This window comes from Cryptotermes secundus, unplaced genomic scaffold (genome assembly GCF_002891405.2).
Source record: "Cryptotermes secundus unplaced genomic scaffold, Csec_1.0 scaffold689, whole genome shotgun sequence".
Classification (NCBI taxonomy): Eukaryota; Metazoa; Arthropoda; class Insecta; order Blattodea; family Kalotermitidae; genus Cryptotermes; species Cryptotermes secundus.
In genome coordinates, this window is record NW_019720574.1 from 434,078 (window position 1) to 456,988 (window position 22,911).

General features: G+C 42.1%; 1 protein-coding gene across 1 annotated transcript in view; it reads right to left on the minus strand.

Annotated features, from left to right (window-relative positions):
* Positions 1-10,447, minus strand: part of LOC111869458 (nuclear receptor coactivator 2) — a 124,662-nt gene extending 114,215 nt beyond the window's left edge. Inside the window, exon 1 of the mRNA XM_023861003.2 lies at positions 10,272-10,447. Within this exon, the coding sequence (XP_023716771.1) occupies positions 10,272-10,381 (110 nt within the window). The 5' untranslated portion in view covers positions 10,382-10,447. The remainder of the gene's footprint in view (positions 1-10,271) is intronic.
* Positions 10,448-22,911: the final 12,464 nt, after the last annotated feature.

Below are 22,911 nucleotides of genomic sequence, written 5' to 3' on the forward strand. Positions count from 1 at the left end.
TGGGCGCTCGCATTCAAGTGTACCTCCCGTTCACGTGCTCACAATACTTTCTTTTGCCCCAAATTCCTTTACAATCACGTCTACTGATCCTGATCTACTACCGTTCATGCTGGCCTCGATGCTGAAAAACCGTTAACAGCCTTCAAAACAGAAAGTTTGACGACAAACAACAAATGTACGAAACCATTTATCCTACAATTTACTGAAAGTCTTATGTAGGGAGACGAAGATTCTTCGGGAAACTTGGTTATACTGAGCGGACCTCAAACAGAACAGCATACTAAGGGAATGTGAAAAATCGTGTACGTCATTACGTCACGAAAAATGCCTACAGGACATGATTAACGGATCGAACGAATGTGAATCACATACACTAACTAAAGTAATGCTGTGTAAGATTTGAGGTTTTCACGGCGGTGACTATGAAGAAAGCAGTCTTCTGGGATTTGGCACCGTGTATATGTGGTGTTAACCGACGTTTCGGAGGAACGTATCGCCTCCATCTTCAGGGTAGAAGAAAAATTATAAGAAATCCGCAAGCGAAGAGACCGTGAGAAGCGGTAAACCTCCGAAACGCCGGTTAACACCACATATACACGGTGCCAACTCCCAGAAGACTGCTTTCTTAAAGTAATACTGTCTGTCTATATATATATATATATAATTCCGGTTGCTTCTACTTGGAGCATAGGGCACCTGTGAAACGCTTCGTTTCATTTCAGTTTCTTGACCTCAGTCAGTAGGACTCAGTGGATAGGGCTCAGCCCGTCGCAAGGCCGCTACCTACACACAACAACACAATCACAGAATAAACGGACACAGACGTCCATGCCTTCTGTGGGATTCGAACCTATGATCCCATTGAAAGACCTTTAGACCGCAAGGTCACTGTGATCAGCGAAGTAGTAATGCAGAGTAAGAAGAGTAGTAAACCGCAAGAGAACGAGAATGTTTATCCTTTTCCAAAGAACAGAAGGTAACTGCTCACAGATACAAATTTGTCACACGGCATCTATGCAATGCGCAAAGACGGTGCTTTCCCAGACTATTAAGATAAAGACAAAAATAGAGAAAGATGTATTTACCTTAGTACTGCAAATTGAATCCATGATTCACAAAAAAAGAAAGTTCTCTAAATCGCGAATTTAAAAACGAACGAAAAAAAGGTACATATTTACAGTAGTGTTCCCTGAAAATAATCAAATTGTTGCAATTTGTTACCAGTCTCAGAATGCTCATGAATATGCTCACAAGAAGCATCATCTACACCAAGTCATAGGGTAATGCCAGAACGAACATGACCGTTGGGCTGTACGATGCGGCCAAAAAGCGTTCACTGAAACACGTGTTAACCCGTAGAATGAAAAACTGATAAGAAACAAGCCATTTACTTTTACTCACCACATTTCACAAAAAAGCAGATTCTATAATCTGCAACGTGTAGGGCAGCTGCGGGGCACAGACTGGTTCTGATGCGTATACCAAAAGCGTCTTATACTGATGGGTACAGAGGGAACGCAAACACGCAACTTGTTTCGAGAAATAAAGACGGTTGTTCTTCAGGCCGAAATTTAAACTCAGCACCTCCCGAATAAGCAGTTCAGCGTCTTGTCTTGTGTGTTGCAATAAGCTTGCTTGGGACTCCCCTTCAGTTAAGTTACTGTATCATCCGCTGTTATCTTGTAGGACCTTAATGAAATGTAATGGAATTTGAACTAGAGTCATATGGTACGGTAGAGGGACCAGTGGTGCGATTCCATGAAAGGCGGAGAATTTCTTGGCGAAGCTACATATACAAGAACAAAATTTGTGACGATGGTATATTAATACAATTATTGTTGTCTCTGGACATTGTCCGTTGTGAACTTTATAACGTTACAAATCAATGCAAACATGAGAGGCAACCGGTTTGCTCTCCCTCTTCAACCCCCTTTCACTCAAATCAAGTACAATGACCTCAACCACACTCCTTCAACCCTTAACCTTATGACAACACGTAAACATCCTCAACACATTCCAGACCTCCAGTGTTTTTCCATAAGGCTAGGTTAGGGCACTAAGCTGTTGCCGAAAGGTGTGGCACGGCCTGAGAAATATCTGGACGCCATTGGAGAAGCAACAACTCGTACCGATCGCCAACGTAAATCAGAGCCAAAAGTTACAACTCATGGGCGTTAAATCAACTACTGAGTAGTAGTACTCAGTAGTAGCTGATTTACTACGTAAATCAGCAACAGGGAAACAGGATAGTAGCAAATGTTTAGTCCAGGTGTCATAAATGGGACGCCTATCATTAACAAGACTACAGCACTGCCTCTGACATGTTTAAACAATACAGCATGAGCTAACTTCATACATTAACTTTTCTTTATACATTCTATGGGAGCACGCGGTAGCATAGTTGGTTGAGGCACTATGCTACATGCTGGATGAGGTCACTGGATTTTTTTTTTCAACAAGTCTAATCCTTCCAGCCGCACTATGGCCCTGGGGTCGACTCAGCCTCTAACAGAAACGAGTACCAGGAATATTCTTGCGGGTAAAGGGCGGTCGGCGCGTAGGGCTGACAACCTCACCGCCATCTTTGAGCCGCTTGTCTAGATAATGTGGGAACCTCAACATCTCACAACCCTATGGGCCTCCACGGCCTGTTACATGGATACCTTTACTTTTTATAGATACTATGACGAAGAAACGCGGGAAGGTTAATAAACTCTGTGAAATTCAATCCGAACAAATGAGACCACAGACAACCTCACTGAAGTTAGTTCTGTATACACACCGAGTTATAGAGCGGTAATTCAGTGTTTACAGTGTGGTCTGATGGGTTATGACATGGTGTTGTCTGGTGTGTGGTTACAAACGCTGGAGGAACCTGCTGCCTGCATTTTCACAACAGAAAATGAAGGTTCTTCCAGACAAAACCGTGTCAAACCCCAGATAACCTTAATATGAATATCCACCGTTGTGAATATCTAATATAATTCAAGAGTTGTCAAAGCAGGCCTACAGGCGCTAAAAGAGTTACAATAAAAGAAATAGCTGCACGCTGTATCTTCATTATCATTATAATCATTAGAGTTAAATAAACTGAATCATCATCCTAAATTGCAACATTGACATACAAATGTTCTAATAAAAATACGCACCTTCTTAACGATAACTACAATAAGGCAGTTCGTATTCAATAGCTTATCTATCATGGTTTACTATCGACTACACAGTGCCGAATCGATTCATATTTTTATTAAATAATTAGCTAATTTCGCTTACAAAATAAATGTCGCTGAAACCCAAGCAATATATTTATTTTGCTCTTCCTTCTGGATACACTAGAAAACAATTATCCTAGTTAGTTTTCTGGGAAATTAAGAGCTTACATTAAAAATAAATATTTTATTCTCATCGTAAATTAGTTATAACCACAATCAAGACAGATTTCGCTGGCTCAAATCCGTCGATAACAATGTAAAATCTCAGCCTAATTCTGGAAATATGTATCACAATTTAGGAAAAAGAATAATGGTTTAATACACATTTAAATCAACGGTATTCTAATAAATATACTTCGTGATATTGCTGAGGCATTTCCAAAGCATTTTCCAACCGGTTTATACTTGTTCTTACCCTGGAACCTTTCCTTTTATTAATATATCTACATATATTTTATCCTTAGCTCATATTTCAATCTCGGATGTACATAATGCTACAATACGGGTACGGCAATCTAAATCAGTCGGACTTTACTGTGTACCTCGTTTTGTTATAAAGGGCTACTCTGAAGTTTGTATGCCTGTTCTCAAGTTTATTTTTAATATTAGCCTATCTCAGAATACTTTTCACAACTTTTGGAAGTAAGCAGGTATTGCCCCTGTTCAAAAAAAAACTTCATCTTTTGAAGATTTGAGGCTTTCACGGCGGTGACTATGAAGAAAGCAGTCTTCTGGGATTTGNCACAACCACGTTTCTCGTTTTTATTTAATCTAAACAGAACCCTTCCCAGCGCGTTACCAGCTCTGCTACCCCTTTAGTCTGTTCACAAGGTCAAACCATTTATTTTGATTTCAGTAATGCTTTCGGGAATCTTCCACGTGCACCGCTTCTTCACGAACTCAGCAACTATGAATTATCTTCCGGTTACGTAAACTTGTTTCTCAATTATTTAACAGTCTTGTGTACGTTATCCTGGTATGCTTTCTTCGACTTCTGTCGTGGAGTCAGGCGTACTTCAGGGGTCAGTTTTAGGGCCTCTGCTCTTTAATATATTTATCAATGATTTATGTGACGTAATTAATCACTTAAACTGTCTTCTGTATGCTGACGGCTTTAAAATTTATCGAGCAATTAGTTCATCTTGTGACTGTTTTTGTCTACAGTTAAATATTGACTATGTACATAAATGGCGTTCAGCAAATTTTATGAAGCCTAATTTCAGAAAAATTAAGAGATATCTCTTTCACCAAGAAGACGAACGTTCTGAATTATACCTACAGGCTCGAAAATTCCTTTACACTGCGAACAGATTCTATTAAGGATATGGGCGTGCATACTACTGCAAACTTCATTTTAAATGTCATGTCGATTTTTTTTTTTCAAAAGTAGAGCTAATTCGCATAACGTTTCCTTCTTCGGCCTTACACAGCCTACTGAGGCTATAATCTGCATTTGACAGATTTAAACTCGAATATGCTTCTCTTTCTTACAACTCTGTTACAATTACTGGGTCCAACAAACTTCAGCGCATACAAGGAAACTTCGCAGCCCTTCGCTACAACAGATTTTTTCAAGATATGGAATATCACTATGATAATTTACTGGAAAGGTTAAATTTGCTGACACTATAACAAGCGTGGTCATCCTGATGCTCTGTTTTTAATAAATGTTTTAGTTTCACGAAATGTTGCCCCTTTGCCCTCGAAGCAGTCGACCTTCGGGTTCCTACTGCGAACACTCGTTCACTTCATGTTCACTTGCTCTTCTAGTCACAGCGCTTCAGCCAAGTTGTTTTTCAACCGCAAATGCAGTTTGCAAACTGAACAAATATTTTGTTTCAGTGTTAAAATCCTAAACTGATCCATTTTTCTTTGTTTCTGTTATTTGTTGTTTATTTTGTCCTGTGCTGTTCTACTGCTGTCGTCAGCATACGTTCTGACTCTGCAACTGCCCAATGACTGTAGGGTTCAGCGCTTAAATATACAAAGAATTTAAATAATTTATTATTATTATTATTATNCGGAGCCAGGCATGTTCTACCCAAACAAATTTTAAATACAGTATAACTGTTAGTATTTTTATTATTTGCATGTTCAGTAAAGCAAAATGAATTACGTAATTTTCCTCAGAAAATCTATACTATTCAATTCTTAATTAAATATTAATGTTTCATTCCTCTATTCGTAATAGCACTTAGTTTAATGATAATGGAATTATTATTACTGTTATAATTATCACTTATTTGTTTGTTTACTTTTACTTTTATTCATTATTATTTCTTCCAATTATTTAACTGTAATTTGTATTTGACTTTTAATAAGTCTGTATGTAATGTAATTCAGTCATCTACACTGTGCTGAGTCTGTAATTGGCCTTGCGGCTGTTGACTCGGCACATTAATAATAAAGAATTGAATTGAATTATTCCCAATTGGTTTAAGGCTCGTAAAGCAGTCTCTTGCACACACCACGAACGAATATCATGCTTCGTTGGCACTGCACTCCGCCCCTAAAAAAAAAAAACTCCTATTTAAACAGCAGAAGTGCTTCATCCCTGAAATATGATCACTTGAAATTATGCAGCTACTGCCTCCCCTTAATGAACCCAACAGCCGACTTGTTCAAATATGAACAAGTGGGGGCACTCAAATGCAGTCTGCATGATAGCGAATCTTATCACGTGAGTGCCAATAATTATACTGCTTATCATCTACTTCAAAAGCTAGAGGTCTCCGATGCGAGAGAGTGCCCTAGTGAACTTGACACCATGCAGCAGGATGGGGCCGCTGCATTACACTCACTCACTCACACATACACACTGCTATTCCACGGAACGCGATCGTTGAGGCAACTTCATGCCTTGCCTTCAAGTCCGCCTACGCCACGGGCCATTAAATCACCATCGCCGTCATACCGTATCAGCCAGAACACCAGACTATTGCTTCCTTGAAACGGTTCGGCTTATCGCCGGGTCCTTAAGCATAGAGAGTGGAGATGGCGCGGTTCTATCTGCTAATTCTACTGATATTTATGAAAATGCCCATAATTATATTTCAGGTATTCTCTTACTCTCTCTCTACAGCCCTTGTGTTAGGTTCTGGCTTCTTCTTCAGTTTCTTAATCCTATACACAATCGGCACGGCTCCTTGGGCAAGGCCGCTACTTACACACGGAATAAACGCACGCAATCATGGCTCGAATGAGATTCAAATGAGCGGGCGAAGACGGTTCATGGATTAAGCCACTGTGATCGGTTATTTAAGGCATTAAATTTAATTATTTCTTAACAGTACAGGTTTTACCATTTTTTTCTTACAGCCCTTCTTGCGCTGTGTAATCTAGTAGAGATAAAATGTTTCGGAAGAACCTGCCGCCTCCAGTTCGCAACCCGACGATGGAGTCAGTAGGCGCAACTCTAGTACCTAGCTAACAGATACAAGGAGACGGCAATATTCGATTTGCAAGTACACAGAAATGAGAGCATTAACATCTGTATTCGGCACGTGTTCAGTCTGAATCTAGACGGGGTCACCGGCTATCCTGATCTTCCTCAGTCCCCCAGATAGTACGTAGCTTAAGCCACAACAGCTTCCTTTAAAACTGTTTCCAATTCACCAGTTATCCCACCGTCTCGACACTGAAATCCTTAAAGGACCCATAAAAAGAGCAATAATAATTACTGTTCCGCTAGAAACTAGATTCATCTAGTTCACACGGTACTAGATCTTCAGGTACTATAAAATGTTGGGAAATCCTTGAGCAGTTGAGTGACTGCTGGCTTCTGCAGAAGAGCTTGGCTCCATGTAATTAGCTACTGATAGGCAGTCACAGCATCCAGACCGCCTCTGGGACCCAACCAGGCTCATTCCATGGCAGCGGGTCCCTTGGACGTATAGCTGTGGAGATCGAAAGTGATCGCTCACTGTCATCTAATGCTGAGCTTAAGACTACGTCAATCTTTACCTCTATTCCCCCAATACTTGGTAAAACCGATGTACTTGGGCACAGTAAGCTTCCTTTGAGGGGTTCCCCCCTCACAACGAAAAGACGCAAAAAAACGCGTGTATCAGCTTAGCCATGTATTTCTGTCCGTTTGCATGTAACAGAGAACCGATGAGCGATTTCCTTTAAATATATTCAACTTTGCTCGTACATTCCAATTTGGCTGAAAGCGACCATTAACATGCACGTTATTACATGGAGACTTGCATGCGCTTCTGACTACATATCGAGCAAAGAGCCGCGCCATAGCTCAAGCGTTTAGTCGCTGGCTTCCCGATCCCGGGTCTGGTCAAGTGGCGCTGGGGCAGGTTTTCTCCGAGTACTTCTGTTTCCCCTGTCAATATTCATTCCACCAATTGCTCCACAATCACCCTCACCTATCATCTGGAGCTGGTACAATAGGCCAGAAGTGGCCGCAGTACAAGGGACTTAGTCCCACCCCACTAGCAATAAAAAAAAACATATTGAGCATAACTCATTACGGAGAAAAAAATAAACGTTTTAAAAAAATCCGAAATTGAAAATGAAACTGAAGGGACGACGTTTTGAAACTGTCTGACATCCAAAGCGAACCGGAAGCGGCACTCGACAGCATGAAGGGAATCACTTCCGCCGTGCTTTTAAAGCGTGAGGGAAAAAGAAAACGCGATGTGATGGCTGCATACGTTTCCAAAGAGACTATTCTGAAGGAGATGGCATTTCCTTTTTGACCCAGGCCACACAATTTTGGGATCCGAGGTTCTTGCTGCAGATAATATTACCAGTACAGTCTGCTAAGATGTGACATCGTGTAGTTTAGTAGACAAGTACAAACATTATGAAGCAATCTGCCACCTTTTCCAGGGTAGAAAAATTTAATCTATTACCTATGTACCAAACTACTCGGTGTCACATTCCAGCACTCGTAAATTTCATGTAGTTTGCTTCCTGTACTGTTCGTGAGTACTCACAGTAGAACTCTTCAGAAGGTGAAAAGAACTTACTTACTTACTCACTGAGCTAAGCCCTTCTGAAGGTGACGCCAATTCTGCAGCTACTCAAGAATTTCCCAGCATTGTATGGAACCCGGAGGTTCATTACCATGTTCACAAGAGCACTCCACTGGTCGCTATCCTGAGCCAGATCTATCCAATCAATACCATCCCATCCTATCTCTCTAAGATCCATTCTAATATTGTCCACCCACCTACGCCTTGGTCTTCCCTGTGGTCTCCTTCCTTCTGGCTTTCCCACCAATATCCATTCCTCGACTCCCCCATTCGTGCTACATGACCTGCCCACCGCATCCTCCTTGACTTGATCAAAAGAACAGCAATCATATCGAGCTCTTACTTTTGTGAAAGCGTTGTTATTGTGTAAAACCTTCAACTTCTCCAATTCACTGCAACTGCTTGTACCAAACAACGAACTGTTAGGTGAGCCTTCAAAACCCCCACAAAAAGCACCGCAGTACTGAAGGTCGAGGGGTAAGGTGGCCATGAACAACCACACAGAAACCGTTGCGGAAACTTGAAATTACACGTGCCGCATGCAGAATGTAAATGGAGAATACATTTTGCTACAATGAAAATCTTTTCACTTAAACTGCTTTACGTTTTCTGCAATGTTTTGACATATGTACTGCTTTATTTAATTTATTTCGATGCTGTATGCATGATAATATAAGCATCTCACGAAGTATAGTTAATTTCACTTGAAGGGGGCGCATGTGAACCTATCAATTTCCCAGATTCGAAGGCAATGCGATTGCTACACATCTACAACGTTCTGATCACCTCTGACACCGCCTATCTTTGCACTAACCAAGCAATCCACGGAGTGCACCCGTCTTTCTAAGACTGCTAGTTGGGCAGGTGGTCAAGGAATTCCATGTTTCCATGAAACAGAGCCAATTCACTCCGCCCTACTTTACTGTCTAAACCTCAGTCTCCGAAAAATAACTTCCTATTAAAATTTGTATTGTTTCTCATTTCTTCCATGCGCGTAACATGCCCCAGTCACATTTCCCGTTAATTTAATTATTAGACGAAGAGTGAAAATTATCAAACGCCTCATTACGCAATTTTTTCCGTCTTTCAGTTACTTCTTCATCGTATTACGTCCAAATTCTCCTCGGTAATTTGATCTCAAACAACCTCAATCTAAAGATTACCGTCTTCTGGGACATCACGCCGTGTAATATCGTATACAATCACCAAATGTTCGGGAGAACCTGGTGTTTCCATCTTCAGGGTAAAATAATCTACATTCTTCGCTCTGTGAAAGGGGGAGGGGGCAGGGGACAAGTTTGATAGTTGTATAACACAATTAAATACATTGCTTTACACACTTCTATCTGCATGATTATATATACGCAAACAGAAATACACTTTTACGCAAAGGAAATACGCAATATTAGACTGTCCGCTTGGCACGCAGCTTAATCCTTGGCACGCAATAACGCCTGTCAAACGTCAACAGATGAAATACACAGTTCACTCACTACACAGCTGATTAAATAACTTTGAAGAAATTTCAATTAATTTTTACAGGTAATTTTAAACGACTAGACAGCAGACCTCAAATGAGTAAATGCCCTAAAATTAAGGCAGATGTGTTCTTCTAGGTTTACACAGCCTGGATATTATATTTATTTATTGCCTATTTGAGGATGCCCTCGTGAGCACATTCTATAGCTGTATGCTTTGCAAAATAATGAACTGCAAAGGATGCGGAAGGAAGCGGTCAGCACTTGCCTGTAGAGGCTGAGAAGACTAGTCAAATAGATTAGCTGGTGTCCACGTCGTGATTTTGAAAGGGGGGCTTTCCAAATATAAAGCAGGTGTACTAGCCACTGGACCAAGACGTTTAGTCTCACAACCTAAATTCTTACACCCGTGAGAATTTCAAACCCGACAAAGAAGACATGCATTTAAATAATCTTAACTTGTGTAAGTTCCGTCATTATAAACTGTCCATGCATTGTGTGTTAAATACCGCTGTTTGTAACACGTGGCAACCCTGTTTAAGCACCTGACCCACTCTTGTCTATCCAGGGCCGGAACTGAGGTGCCTTACCGGGCTTCGCACTGCTGCAGATATGAAGACACTGGAACTCCATCAACGCCACCACTACCACCAACACCAAACACTGGATGGTCCATCATTAATCTGTTAAGACACTCCATTTCTTTTCCTTTCCCTCCAAAAATAAGTCACTGCAACAAGATTCACATCTTCACCACGCTCGCTCTTCTAAGCAACTACGCGCAGCAATGGAAGGAAGGCCGGTCTCTCGATCCAGGTCAGTAGGACATGAGAGGCTGCACTGCGCCGGCGCAGAGCTACCGATACGAGCGAAGACCACGCAATGCCGCCAGTGACGGATTCACGTTTTGGCGAAACTCGATGTGAAGAACGTTACTTTCCTTTGCTTAACAACCATTCGTACGCCGCACTACAGCGTTAATTTGGATGACAGTAATTAATTGGAAGGAATGCCAAAGGAAGTGGTCGAGGTCTATTTTAATCCTTTAATAAAGCTCTTCTCCTAAAACATTTTAGTAGTAAAAAGCAAAGATGTCCCTACAGTTAACTAATTAAACAGTACGCCATGAATGAGTATGGGTAAGTGGCTGTATACATCCACATTTTCTTGACCTCGGCACTAGCTACAGGTGAGTGGTTAGCTTCACGCCCCGGCCGCCCTTTATCTCCGGGGAAAGAGGACCCGGTACCCACTGGTTAGGAGGTTGGGTGGGCAACAGAGCCGGTCTGAACGATGTGGAGAAAATTCTTGCGCGAGTTGAACTCCGACCCCTCGGTCGTCCAGCCCGTAGCCAGTCGCTATGCCGATTACGCTATCCCTAAGTAGTACTACATAAAATTACAATGTTCTGGGATGTGGAGCCGTGTAGCCTGGTGGAGGCAATGAGGTTTCTGAGGAACATTCTGCCACGGAAGTATGGGGGGGGCGGTCGTTTGGTCCCGAAGATCGTTCTATTAGAACCTGAAATTTCGCATGGCAAAAACTTTTTCTTGTTCAAGAGCCAGGATGTACACGTTTTCATCGCTAATATTCCGAATAACAAAATGAACATAGACAAGGACCGTCAATTATTTAAGCGAGATATCCCGTGCAAAGGTTCGAAAAGGTTACGTCCAGAATTGCAAACATTTCACGGAAACCTCAGAATAATCAGTCTCGGGGCTGAGATTCGAATTCGGGACCTCTCTGCTACGCCGCAACATGTGATGGGAACTCTGAGGCAACACAAAGAATGACATCTGCAAATCCCTTTGAATTTAGTTGTGTATGGTACGAGTCAATCCATACGGCTACCAGTAAAACTGGCTGAAACGACTGGGTGCATATCTATATATGTAAACGTCATTCAAGAGAAGTGTGTGTTTGGGATCCGCCACTGTCTGTTCTTGTGCAGGCCCAATGAAAAGTGTATGTTGTACAGCTGATATGTGGTGGTTATCATGACGCGGTGGGGCATCTTGGAAAGAGTGGGAAAATGCAGGGGATACCAAACATTGACCTGCTTCCTAGTTACCCTTCCCCCTTTACAAGCTTGCACCATACTAATGGTAACCAATGACGTGAACTGCCAGGGAAAGTCATCATAACAGAACCATTTCCAACACAATACCACTGCCAACTATGTTTGATTTCAGACCGCCGATTGCGATTATGACGTCAGGAAGCAACTGACAGTAAAATGCAGTATCACCTCGTGTTTCGACAAGCTCGATGGCTGACACGTCACACTTCAGAAGTCCATGGAATGCACACGATGACGCTGTCATGGCGGTGAAGATTACACAGTGCGTTGCAACACTGTGTACATCGATAGGTAAGGTAAAACGCAAAGCTCTCCCTTAAGCACTGTCATGAAGCTGAATATATCCACATTTTCTTCTGCTCAGCATTAACTGCATGTGTGGTCAGCTTCACGCCCCTGCTGCTTTACTCCCGGGGAAAGAGACCCCGGTACCCTTTGGATAGGAGGTTGGGTGCACCCCAAACCCGGTCTAGACGACATGGAGGAGAGAAAATTCTTTACCTCACCGTGACTCAAACTCCGACCCGTTCAGAGTCTAAAAATACTATAGTAGGCTAAGGTTAAGGTTAAGGCTATGGCTAGGGCTCGGTAGGGTTTCGATTCATGGTAGATATGTTCTCTCCATACCGCCCAGACCGGGTCTAGAGGCAGTCAATCCTCTGATCCAATGGGCGCCATGGGCTCTATCCTCCAGGGGTAGAGCAGCAGAGGCTTGAAGCTAACCACTGCTGGGGTTAAGGATGAGTGTGCCTCCAAGGGGTGGTGCACAGGGCCAACTTCAAGTTTAATGATACGAGTGACGTAGAAGGAAACTGTTATGACTTTATCGAAGGCACCGCCCCAGCATTAGAACCTCATATTCAAAAGATTTGGGACCGCGGCAAGAACAAGAACCATTACCTCCAGGATACCTACCAGTAAAATATATGGCTAATGATTCGATGACTGGGTCTCGATTATTGGATCATGATTTTTTCTTCAATATCACATCCAGATCGACTTTGCGGTTCACCGTAAGTCCTACATAACATAATTTGTAAAACCTGTACTACAGGGGCACAGAATAGAGGGATTTCTGCTTCAACTCCCTACGTCTCCACAGTATACTCCCGAAGAGCTTGGGGCGTCATTAGGTACTAAGTGCACAAATACGGAATTAAGCCAGTGCAGCAAAGGCTGTTACAGTTTAACTCTCTTCTCTACGTGGCCTGTAATAGCTCATATGCATTCAACCATACATTTTAGAAAAATAACCGAAAGTCCAAATATGCAACCAAACCTCCGTATAACATAAATGCCAGAGGAAGAGGAACAGACGCGTCCACCAGGTTGCAGAGTGTGAGGGTCATATACTTCACTTACACGTGAAATCGAAACAGATCTCTGTCTATATCATCAAGTGAAAAGAAGAAATAAATAAACTGTGACACAAGAAATATTTTGGGACCAATTCCTTTTCCTTATTAGGAAAGAAAACGTGCTGGATACCGGTTTCATCAACCATTCCATAAATCCTTGCTAATGGCTGTCCTTCTGCGGGATCAGTGAACTTACCTTCTACCACATATCAAAGAGCCACTGCTAACAACAAGATTCTTAAACACTGCAATTACCAAAACACTAAACGAAGAACTTCTGCCTGTACACGAGTTATATTAAAGCTAACTACGTATATAACAACATAAACATACATATACACGTGTGCAGACGTATTGTCTGACGTATTTCCTATTTAGAATTACGTGAAACAAGAAGCATTATTGGCATTACTTTTTAAATTCGTTTCCAGTATATGACGGACGTCCAAGAAAATCATAATGGACGGGAACTAACCGGGAATTCGGTTTCTCGTTATGCTGATAGAAAATTATTTAACAATATACATTCCATTAAAATGACATACCTATTAAACAAGTTGGTGTAGCCACAAAAGCAGATGGAATTGAAGTAGTCTGTATGTTCATGCTTGGTCACCAGAAAAACCACGCACCTAATGCAAAAATTTGACAGAGTGACCAAGCTCAAATATTTGAAGGAATAATAATAGTAAATCAGAACTGCGTTCATGACGAACTTAATAAGGGATTAAATTAAATACTTGCTATCATTCGGTTCAGAATCTTAAATCCTCCAGCATCCTACCTAATAACTAGCTACTAATAACAAAATATACAAAATTATGTTTCCTGTCGTTTCATATGGAAGCGAAACCTGGTCTCTCGCCCAAACGGAGAACAGGGCACTAAGGAGAACACCTTTTTTCTCCTTGGCACTACAGCCCCAGTTGGCCTAGGCCTACCTCCATGAACTTCTCCGTTCACTTCGGTTTTTCTAGAACTTACACATTCGGTAGGACTCCTTGGGCGGGTGATCAGCTCGTCGCAAGGCCTCTACCTGTACACATACACAGAAACTAAACATCCATGCCCCGAGTGGGATTCGAACCCACGATCCCGAGTTTCCAAGCGAGCGAAGATAGTACATGCCTTAGACCGCTCGGCTACCGTGACCGGCGAGGAGAATACTTGGCAATATAAAAGAGCAAGTAACAGAAACGTAAGTACATTTACATTATGACGAGATTCACAGTTTGGAAATGACGTGCAAGGGACATGTAGCACTGATGCGGTAGACGAAAAGGGCATAAATTTAGTCACAGATTCTGTAGGAAATGGACCACTTTAAGACCTATGTTCAGATGAGAGGGTAATATCAGAACTGGTCTTAATAATCCAATAGGAGATATGAAGTTTCTACCAATAAATATGGCGTCAGAGCCCAGACGACAGTAATCTTCAATGTAAAGAATTTTCACATTCCACATAAGCAGAATTTGACGGCCTCAGTAACAAAAGGGCTCTACTCTATCAATTGATTTAAAACACAGCTGGCCCGTATGCCTGAGAAAAACCGTAAACGTTTACGCGTGTACAGTTCTGTACCCACAAAGTCTCCGAAATGTGGTTAAAACTGCAACTCACTGTTGTCACAAAGAGAGCTGCAATTCCTGGCAGCAAACCGCAGGGAGATTTACTGAGACTTATACTGTTTCTTTAACAGCCTTATTAGAATTGCCTCAAAAAAAAAAAAAACATGGCATGTAATTACAAAGCGTCTGCAAAATCTTATTAATATTACACACGTGTAATCACGTTATCAATCCGCGAACCGACATAATGCATCTTTTCATATAACAATCTTACTTACTTACTTACTTACTTACTCATGGAGCTGAGCCCTTCTTGAGGAGCCGCCAATTCTGCACCTACTCAAGAATTTCCCAGCCTTTTATGGAACCCGAAGGTTCATTACCGTGTTCACAAGAGCCCTCCACTGGTCCCTATCCTGAGCCAGATCTATCCAATCCATACCATACCATCATATCTCTCTCTGATCCATTCTAATATTGTCCACCCACCTACGCCTTGGTCTTCCTTGTGGTCTCTTTCCTTCTGACTTTCCCACCAATATCCTATACGCATTTCATATAACAATCACAGAAAATAAATCTCTTCCTACAATAACCACAACAAACAATTCGGTTCTACAGTTCAAAATCCCTTTACTGCGCTAAGAACGGGAGAGGGTACGAGCACAAAGCGCCAACACAGACGACGCTCCATGTATTCTACCCCAGCACGCGTTTTAGCCGTATATTCGAAGGTGTCCTTTTCAAATTTCGACTCTGGCCGAGGTTTATCGTGGTATTATTCAGTCCCACCGGGGAAACTCAGCACAGACCGCCTCCCACATCCTTTCTGACACATCTTCCAACCCTCAATTGACGCTGTAATAACACGCGCAGCGGACTACACTGTTGTAAACAACGAACAATCAATCAGCTGTAGGCTGTGGCACAACGGGAGGGATTTTAATAACTGAAGAATATGATAAACGCTTGGGTCTAAGGGGATCGCCCGCCTCTGTGGTCTAGTGGTCAGATCCTGAGGGCCCGGATTCGATTCCAGGCGATAACAGATTTTTCTGAGTAGTGGGTCTGGAACGGGGTCCACTCAGCCTCCTGAGGATAATTAAGGGGCTATTTCAAGGAAATAACGGCTCCGGTCTAGAATATCGAAGTTAACGGCCGTGGGGATCCGATGCGCTGACCACGCGACACCCTCTATCCGCTAAGTTCGCACCAAATCCGCCGAGAAGCAGCGGTCGCTCCATCGGGATAGTTCGATGCGGACTACAGCCACGGAGGTTTTTTTTTGTTTGGATCTAAGCACAAAAGCAAACAGTGTTCAAAATTTAAAATTCTGCATGTTTGTGCCATCTCTTGACATACATTCGAAGTACAGACTATAGGATACAGGCCTTTATGCACAGGACATATCGAATCGCCCTACAAGCCTTGCTCTCACTGACGTAGAATAGTTAAACTCGACACTTTAATCCGACTGAGTTAATAAGTAAAAAAAAATTAAAGTAAAGGTATCCTTGTAACAGGCCGTGGAGGTCCATAGGATAGTGAGAAGTTGAGCCTCTCATATTGTCTAGGCAATCGCCTCACAGATGGCGCTGAGGTTTTCAGCCTTACGCGCCGGCCGCCCTTTACCCCCAGGAATATCCCTGGTACTCATTTCTGTTAGAGGCTAAGTTGACCCCAGGGCCATAGTGCGGCTGGAAGGATTAGGTCAATTGAAAAAATCCAATGACCTCATCGAGATTCGATTCCGCGACCTTCTGGCTTGTAGCATAGTGCCCCCGACTGTGAGTTAATGCGTACTTTAAACTTGGCAACGGCGGAGGTTTTCAGTTTAGTACTGTGACAGTCTCTGCGTTGAGAACTGGGTACGTTTCAAAACAGGTGCAGACGCGAAGAGAAAATCACAGCCTGTCGGTAATCGAAACGAGTCCGTCCATTTTATGCACCGCCATTCTGCAGCTACGGTCTCCCACAAAGTAGGCTGGTGGTGCAGAGATAAAGGTGTATGATTACATTCAGGAATCAACCCCCGTTCATTTTAATGTCACCTAACGTACGCGTAGCTTTCCCAAGCTGTCTGTTTCCTTCGGATTGTCCAATTAAATGTTACGTGCATTTGTTTTTTTTTCCTCATGCCCCGCCATTCTCGGCCCTATGCACAATTTGTGTGACAATTTCCGGCTGCATTTTGAGACTCAAGCATTAGTAACACTTTATTTTCATGCAAAACCAGAACTTCCAAGATCGGGTTGCCATCTGAACCCTTTGTTTACACGGGCGTTGCCAATAACAAACTCGAAAAGTTTCAGACAGCGAAATAATTATCTTAATTATAAACAAATAAGTAAATAAAGAAAGTCGTCTTCTGGGTTTAGGCACCGTGTATTCTTCGTTTTGGCCGACGTTTCGGAGGAACGTAGCGCCTCCCTCTTCAGAGCAGATGAATGGCTTGGAATGCGGAGAGCAGTAGCTGTGGTGATAGGATGTGAAAGGTGCTGCTTATATACGAAGTAGGCAGGGGGAGGTTAGGGAGAGCGGACCAATGGGAGCAGTGGGGAGTGATTAAGACCATATATGGTGTTGTGTTGATTGTCTTCATTGTCATCGCCGTGAAAACCTCAAAACTTAAATAAGTAAATAGTTTGTGGCTGAATTACAGGAAACGAAAAAATTAAATATCGGGGATACGGCATAACGATTGCCAATACAAATCAGCATCAAAGCGTACCCAGATCGTGGCAGATGCCTGACAAGACCAAGCGAGATGTCAAACAACTGCATGAAATGACACCAGAACCGTGAGGGCGAGGATATTTAGAATTTCAGTTGACCGAAATGAGAAAAATTATTAAATGATTTGAAAAGTCTTTCAGTTTCCCGTAAAATTTGTTGGTTCAGGTGTTTCAGCCATGACTGTTTTCCTCATGCAGGGATCCTTCTTGAACTTCTAACTGAGGTTCAGCGCTTTTTCCCGAACCAGATGGTCCCTTACCATCACACTCTCAAATCTGCTGGTAAGGAAGGTGTGGGTGCCGGTCACGGAAACCGCCACAGTTATCCGCAATCGGCTTTCTTAAGCACAATACTGGGCTTTGGCCAGAGGGACATGGAGGCCTTACACTCTGAACATGAAAAGGCCAGAACTGTACATGGACAAAACAAGAACTGGTTGAAAACTTCCAAAGATCTTCCTGTAGATGAGCGAAGCCGACAGAATACACAGTTTCAAAAGAATGACGCTACCTGCCAAACTAACAGACCTATAATAAAGAAACTGCAAAGGCTGTGTCCAAACAAAGTGGTCTACCGTAGTGAAAACACAAACATACCACAAGGATCCTCCATGTCCTTGCTAGCGATGGTGAGGGTCTCTAGAAGAAAGGGCAAGGCCCGAACAAACCATGAACACTACAGCCCTCAAAAGGGAAAATATAGGAAGACACCAAAACATGAAACGAGGCATTCTTGAGGTGAGTGACGGACAGTGATCTTCCAGAATTGCAGAGAGTAAACGATATTAAAATGAAACTGTCGCCAAGTAGTCACAATGTGGACTGGATTAGTCATTCTCAGGGCAGAATCAGGGTTTGATCCTCTGGAACAAGGAAATTAAACGTCGGCTGCCATAAAGGAGAGAAATTTCTGGAAACCTACTAACTTCTGAATGATTACTACCCCTACAGAGTAGGAGAATTGTCCTGCGAGCATCATATCGTTGCTTGGATTTCTGAAAATAAATACCACTTCGTCAAACAGCCTGTGGATTTTTATTTATTTATTTAGAAACGTGTGCTTATAATTTGTATAGTATTGAGTGTTATTAATAAAATCACAACTTTTCAGTGCGATTACAAACTCGATTTCGTCTTTATGGCATACGTGAATTACAGATGGCATTATATGGCCTATATGAAACAACACGAAACGGTAAGGCTTATCACATTTCACGTTCTCGCGGCAGTATTAACGTTGCGGTAGTTGGGAATGTGATGCCGCGCAGTTCGGTAGATATGCATCAGACGTTTTGGAAGAACCTAATGCCTCCATGCCCATAATATGATACCGAAGAGGTTCCGACGACTTTAAGCAATGCAGTATCGGAAATTAAATATGAGGACCGTCAGATACGAACTTCCCATTCTCTCGGCACAGTATATACAGCCGTTTTGATGCAGATTGCAAAAACTTCTAAGTGTTAATGAATATGAAAATACCTACATGGCAACATTCGCAAAATGCGCACCGTTGGCCCTCAGTCGGAAGAATCCAGTTCACATTTTCAAAGCCTGCCTCTTTAACATCAATTTAATATTTAAATACCTTATACGCCTAAGTCAGTCAATTTGTCTTTTTGCTTCGTGATTTGCAATAACATTTTACGTGCATTTCTTGCGTTCTGGAAGCGTATCATGTCACACCAAACCTTAACATGCAGATACTTCTTGCAGATAGAAACTTGTCTCTGGACCTCACAACCGCGCTTTATACGTAAAAAGCGTCTACAACAAAGAGCTACAAACGACATAATATGCCCAATACTACACTGTAGCATTGGAAGTTTAGTATTAAGTCGGCATACATATTTCTTAACATCCCACACTAAATTCATTCATTCATCAGTAATGTCAGACGACAGGTCCACAGTCTCTTCCAAAACAGTTCCTCCACTTAATGCGATCTGGAGCTTTCTTCTTCAAATGAAAATATCCTCTTCTGTCCCCAAGGTCATCCAGCATCTTCTTACGTCTTTTTCTTCGTCTTCTGGTTGCATACATGGTACCTCTGTTTTTGGAAGACTATCCAGGAAAAGTGATAAAGTGATAGTTTTTCCATTTGCTTTCCGCATATATATTTATATTTAAATATATTTGTTTAAACATTTTAAAATATTGTTAACATTTTTAATATTTCCAGAATATATTCAACACTTTATCCTCTATCTTATTTTGTATCATATATTTTAACTGAGACAAATTTTATCTGTTCTTATATAATATGACACGTTGCACTGGTATGGATCCATATCGGTAGTTCAGTACCTAAACGCATTTCTATATAATATATCTGCCTGATGATGGTCTTATACGACCGAAACACGTAGCAGGAATAAAAAGCCGAATTGTAAAACATTAAAAGCGAATGTATTTGTTGTGTGGAGGTTAACCTAATTCCTGTGTGTGTGTCACCAAGTTCATTCTCACGATATATTCGTCACAATTTCGCCTACAAAACATTATTCAGAAGGATCCCAAGTGATCATACCCTAGAAAACGAATGTTCTGGATTCCGATAAAAAAAACCATGGCGTTTGACAAAATCCAAATAAATAGTCTCAAACCACGCCATCGTCGCGTATCATCAAACGCAGTTTACACGTACTCCAGTGGTATATCGTGACATCTGAACGCATTTTGGAAATAAATGAACCTCAGAATGAGAATTTAATTCCTCGTTTCGTGCCTCTAAGTCTTTGCCTTTCTGTAGAGGTTAACAGCCATTCCTGCCCATTCAGAGAAACTGCAATGCTCACTCAACGAAAAATAAATTATTTATTAAATTTAAATGGCAATAAAAACCAGTGAGAACCAGTCAGAATCCACAGTTTTGCGTCACACTTCGCATCTGATGGCTCCTTCCTGTACGCAAGTCAGCAATAATATAATCGACTAATTAAGAGACTGGCTGCAGTCACTTGATACTGTAATCGAACTGCTGTTTACTACACGCAGAGTTACAATTTGCTGAACTCTGTTTTCATCTTACTTAAGCGTTACAACGACTATAGGAGTAAATAACCGAAGAACACTATACTAAACGTAAGCCACTGTCAACAGCTAGTCCTAAGGGCCGATGTCTCTTCTGATAATCTTATAGTTGCTCAGCTGGTCAATAAATTCCCCGCATGTTATATTCTAAGGTACAGTACTGTACCGATCACAGAGGCCGCAGGGTCTTCGACCGCTCGAACACTGGGATCGTGGGTTCGAACCCAACTGGAGGCATGCATGTCTGTGTGCGTTTATTCTGTGTGTAGGTAGCAGCCTTACGATGGGCTCATCCCCCCGTCCAAGGAGTCCTAAAGACTGTGTATGGATTTAGAAACTGAAAAGGCGGCCAAGGCCTACAAGGGCTGTATGACCACTGACAGACAGAAGATACATTACTATTTGCACACAGTCCCCAACATCCAGCCCCAACCACACGTTTCAAGTAGATCCATTTTACCATTAGTTTTTATATATGTCTTAAGTTTTCCGCGTCGGCCATTTCCTTCAGGTGTTTTCGACCAACGCTTCGAATTCATTTCTATTCTCTCCCACACATTTAAAATACCGTATTTACGCATGTATAGGCCGCGTGCGTGTATAGGCCGCAGCACAATTTTCAGACAGAAATTATAGACAAATTAATTTCCTTGGAATATTATTTCAGGAGTATTACACCCTGTATTACTAATTATGAATATATTTTTTTTAATGAAGTGTGATTTCGAATATTTCGAATATAAGCCGCACCCCAGTTTTCCTCTTGAATTTTTTGGCAAAAAATGTGCGGCCTATACATGCGTAAATACGGTATCACTATTTGATAAACCCAATTCCATCAACCTAAACATATCTGGCGAGGCTCCTGCCAGTAACTAAACAAATACGTGACATATTTTTGTTCAAACGTGTCTGCACTCTTACCTCAGACGTCAGATGGAGGTGAATAATCAAACTCGAACCTTATACCGCTTGTCAATGAGGTAAGCAAGCATCGTACAGGAGCCTGAATGAGCCCACGAGCTGGTCTGAACGTGACTTACGCTAGCCTTCCTTCCTATCTTGCGCATCCTACTGGCATTGCGTTCATTCGCTGCACTGCTCCCCCTCTATGCCAAGAAACGAGTCCTCTCGACGACTGACTACAGTCTACAATCTAACTCTAGGAGTAAAATCCTTCCTTAAAGGCTAACAGCAGCTTAAGTGGTCAGCAATTCACGTTGTTTCTGGAATCAAAAGGTCCATCACCGAAAATGTTTCTATCCTGAGCCACAACACTCCAATACCACGCTCCCATTTACTTCTCGGTTTCCCAAGTTAATACATAATTTACGAATCTCCTGAACAGGATACAACATACTCCAGACATTTAAAATGAATGCTTCAGTCTTCCTTATAAAGAAAACAGATCAATACTTTTGACGCAATACAGTTGATGGGAATTAAATGTCATAGGACTTGTGAGCATATTTTGAAAAACAAGTTTGGGAATGAATGTTGTATTTTTCATTTCCTTTCTCGGGACTCGGACGAGTCTCTGTTTAACGGGCGTTCCTTTTAACTGAAGAGTAAAGAATAAACACAGGGGCAAGATCTGAGTTCAAACTAGCACAGGGACGTTCAGGATCCCTGAACTATTTGTACAAGGCCAGTGGATCACTGCACCCCACCCCCACATTATTTTCGTGCCAGATTATTTACTATTTACACTTATGGCCGTGCCATAGCTCAGGTGGTTAGTCTCTGGTTTCCCACCGCGGCGGGCCGGGTTCGATGACGGGTCTGCTCAAGTGGGATTTGTGGTGGACAAAGTGGCGCTGGGGCGGGTTTTCTCCGAGTACTTCAGTTTCCCCTGCCAATCTTCATTCCACCAAATTTTCCATCATCACAATAACCCGGGGCAGGCTATAATAGACCAATCAGTGGCCGCCATGCCGAGTGGACCCAGTTGGAATCCAATCCAAATTAACCGAATTTTTTAATTTGAATTTTACCATTTAAACTGCCTCCTCTGATCTTGTGAGAGAGCGAACGAAATCAGATGAAACTTCATTACCTACCTACATATCTACCTATCCCTGTTACTCCCAATCTGAGCATAAGGTGGCCATGAAACCCTTGGTTTCACTTCAGTTTCTTAATCTTAAGATAGTCGGCAGGACTCCTTGGACAGGGATCAGCCCGACGCAAGGCCGCTACCTACACAGGACAACACAAACACAACATAAATGCAAACATTCATGCCTTGAGCGGGACTAGAACCCAGGATCCCAGTGTTACAATGGGCGAATACATTTCATGCCTTAGACTGCAAGGTCACTGTGACAGGCTATTATCTAGTAATACAACATAAATATCAGAGATAGAGAGATTATAAAGTAAGTAGGATAACTGATCATAGCCTCACACTTAACGACTTATACGGGAAGGGTGTAGAAAGAAGAGAACAT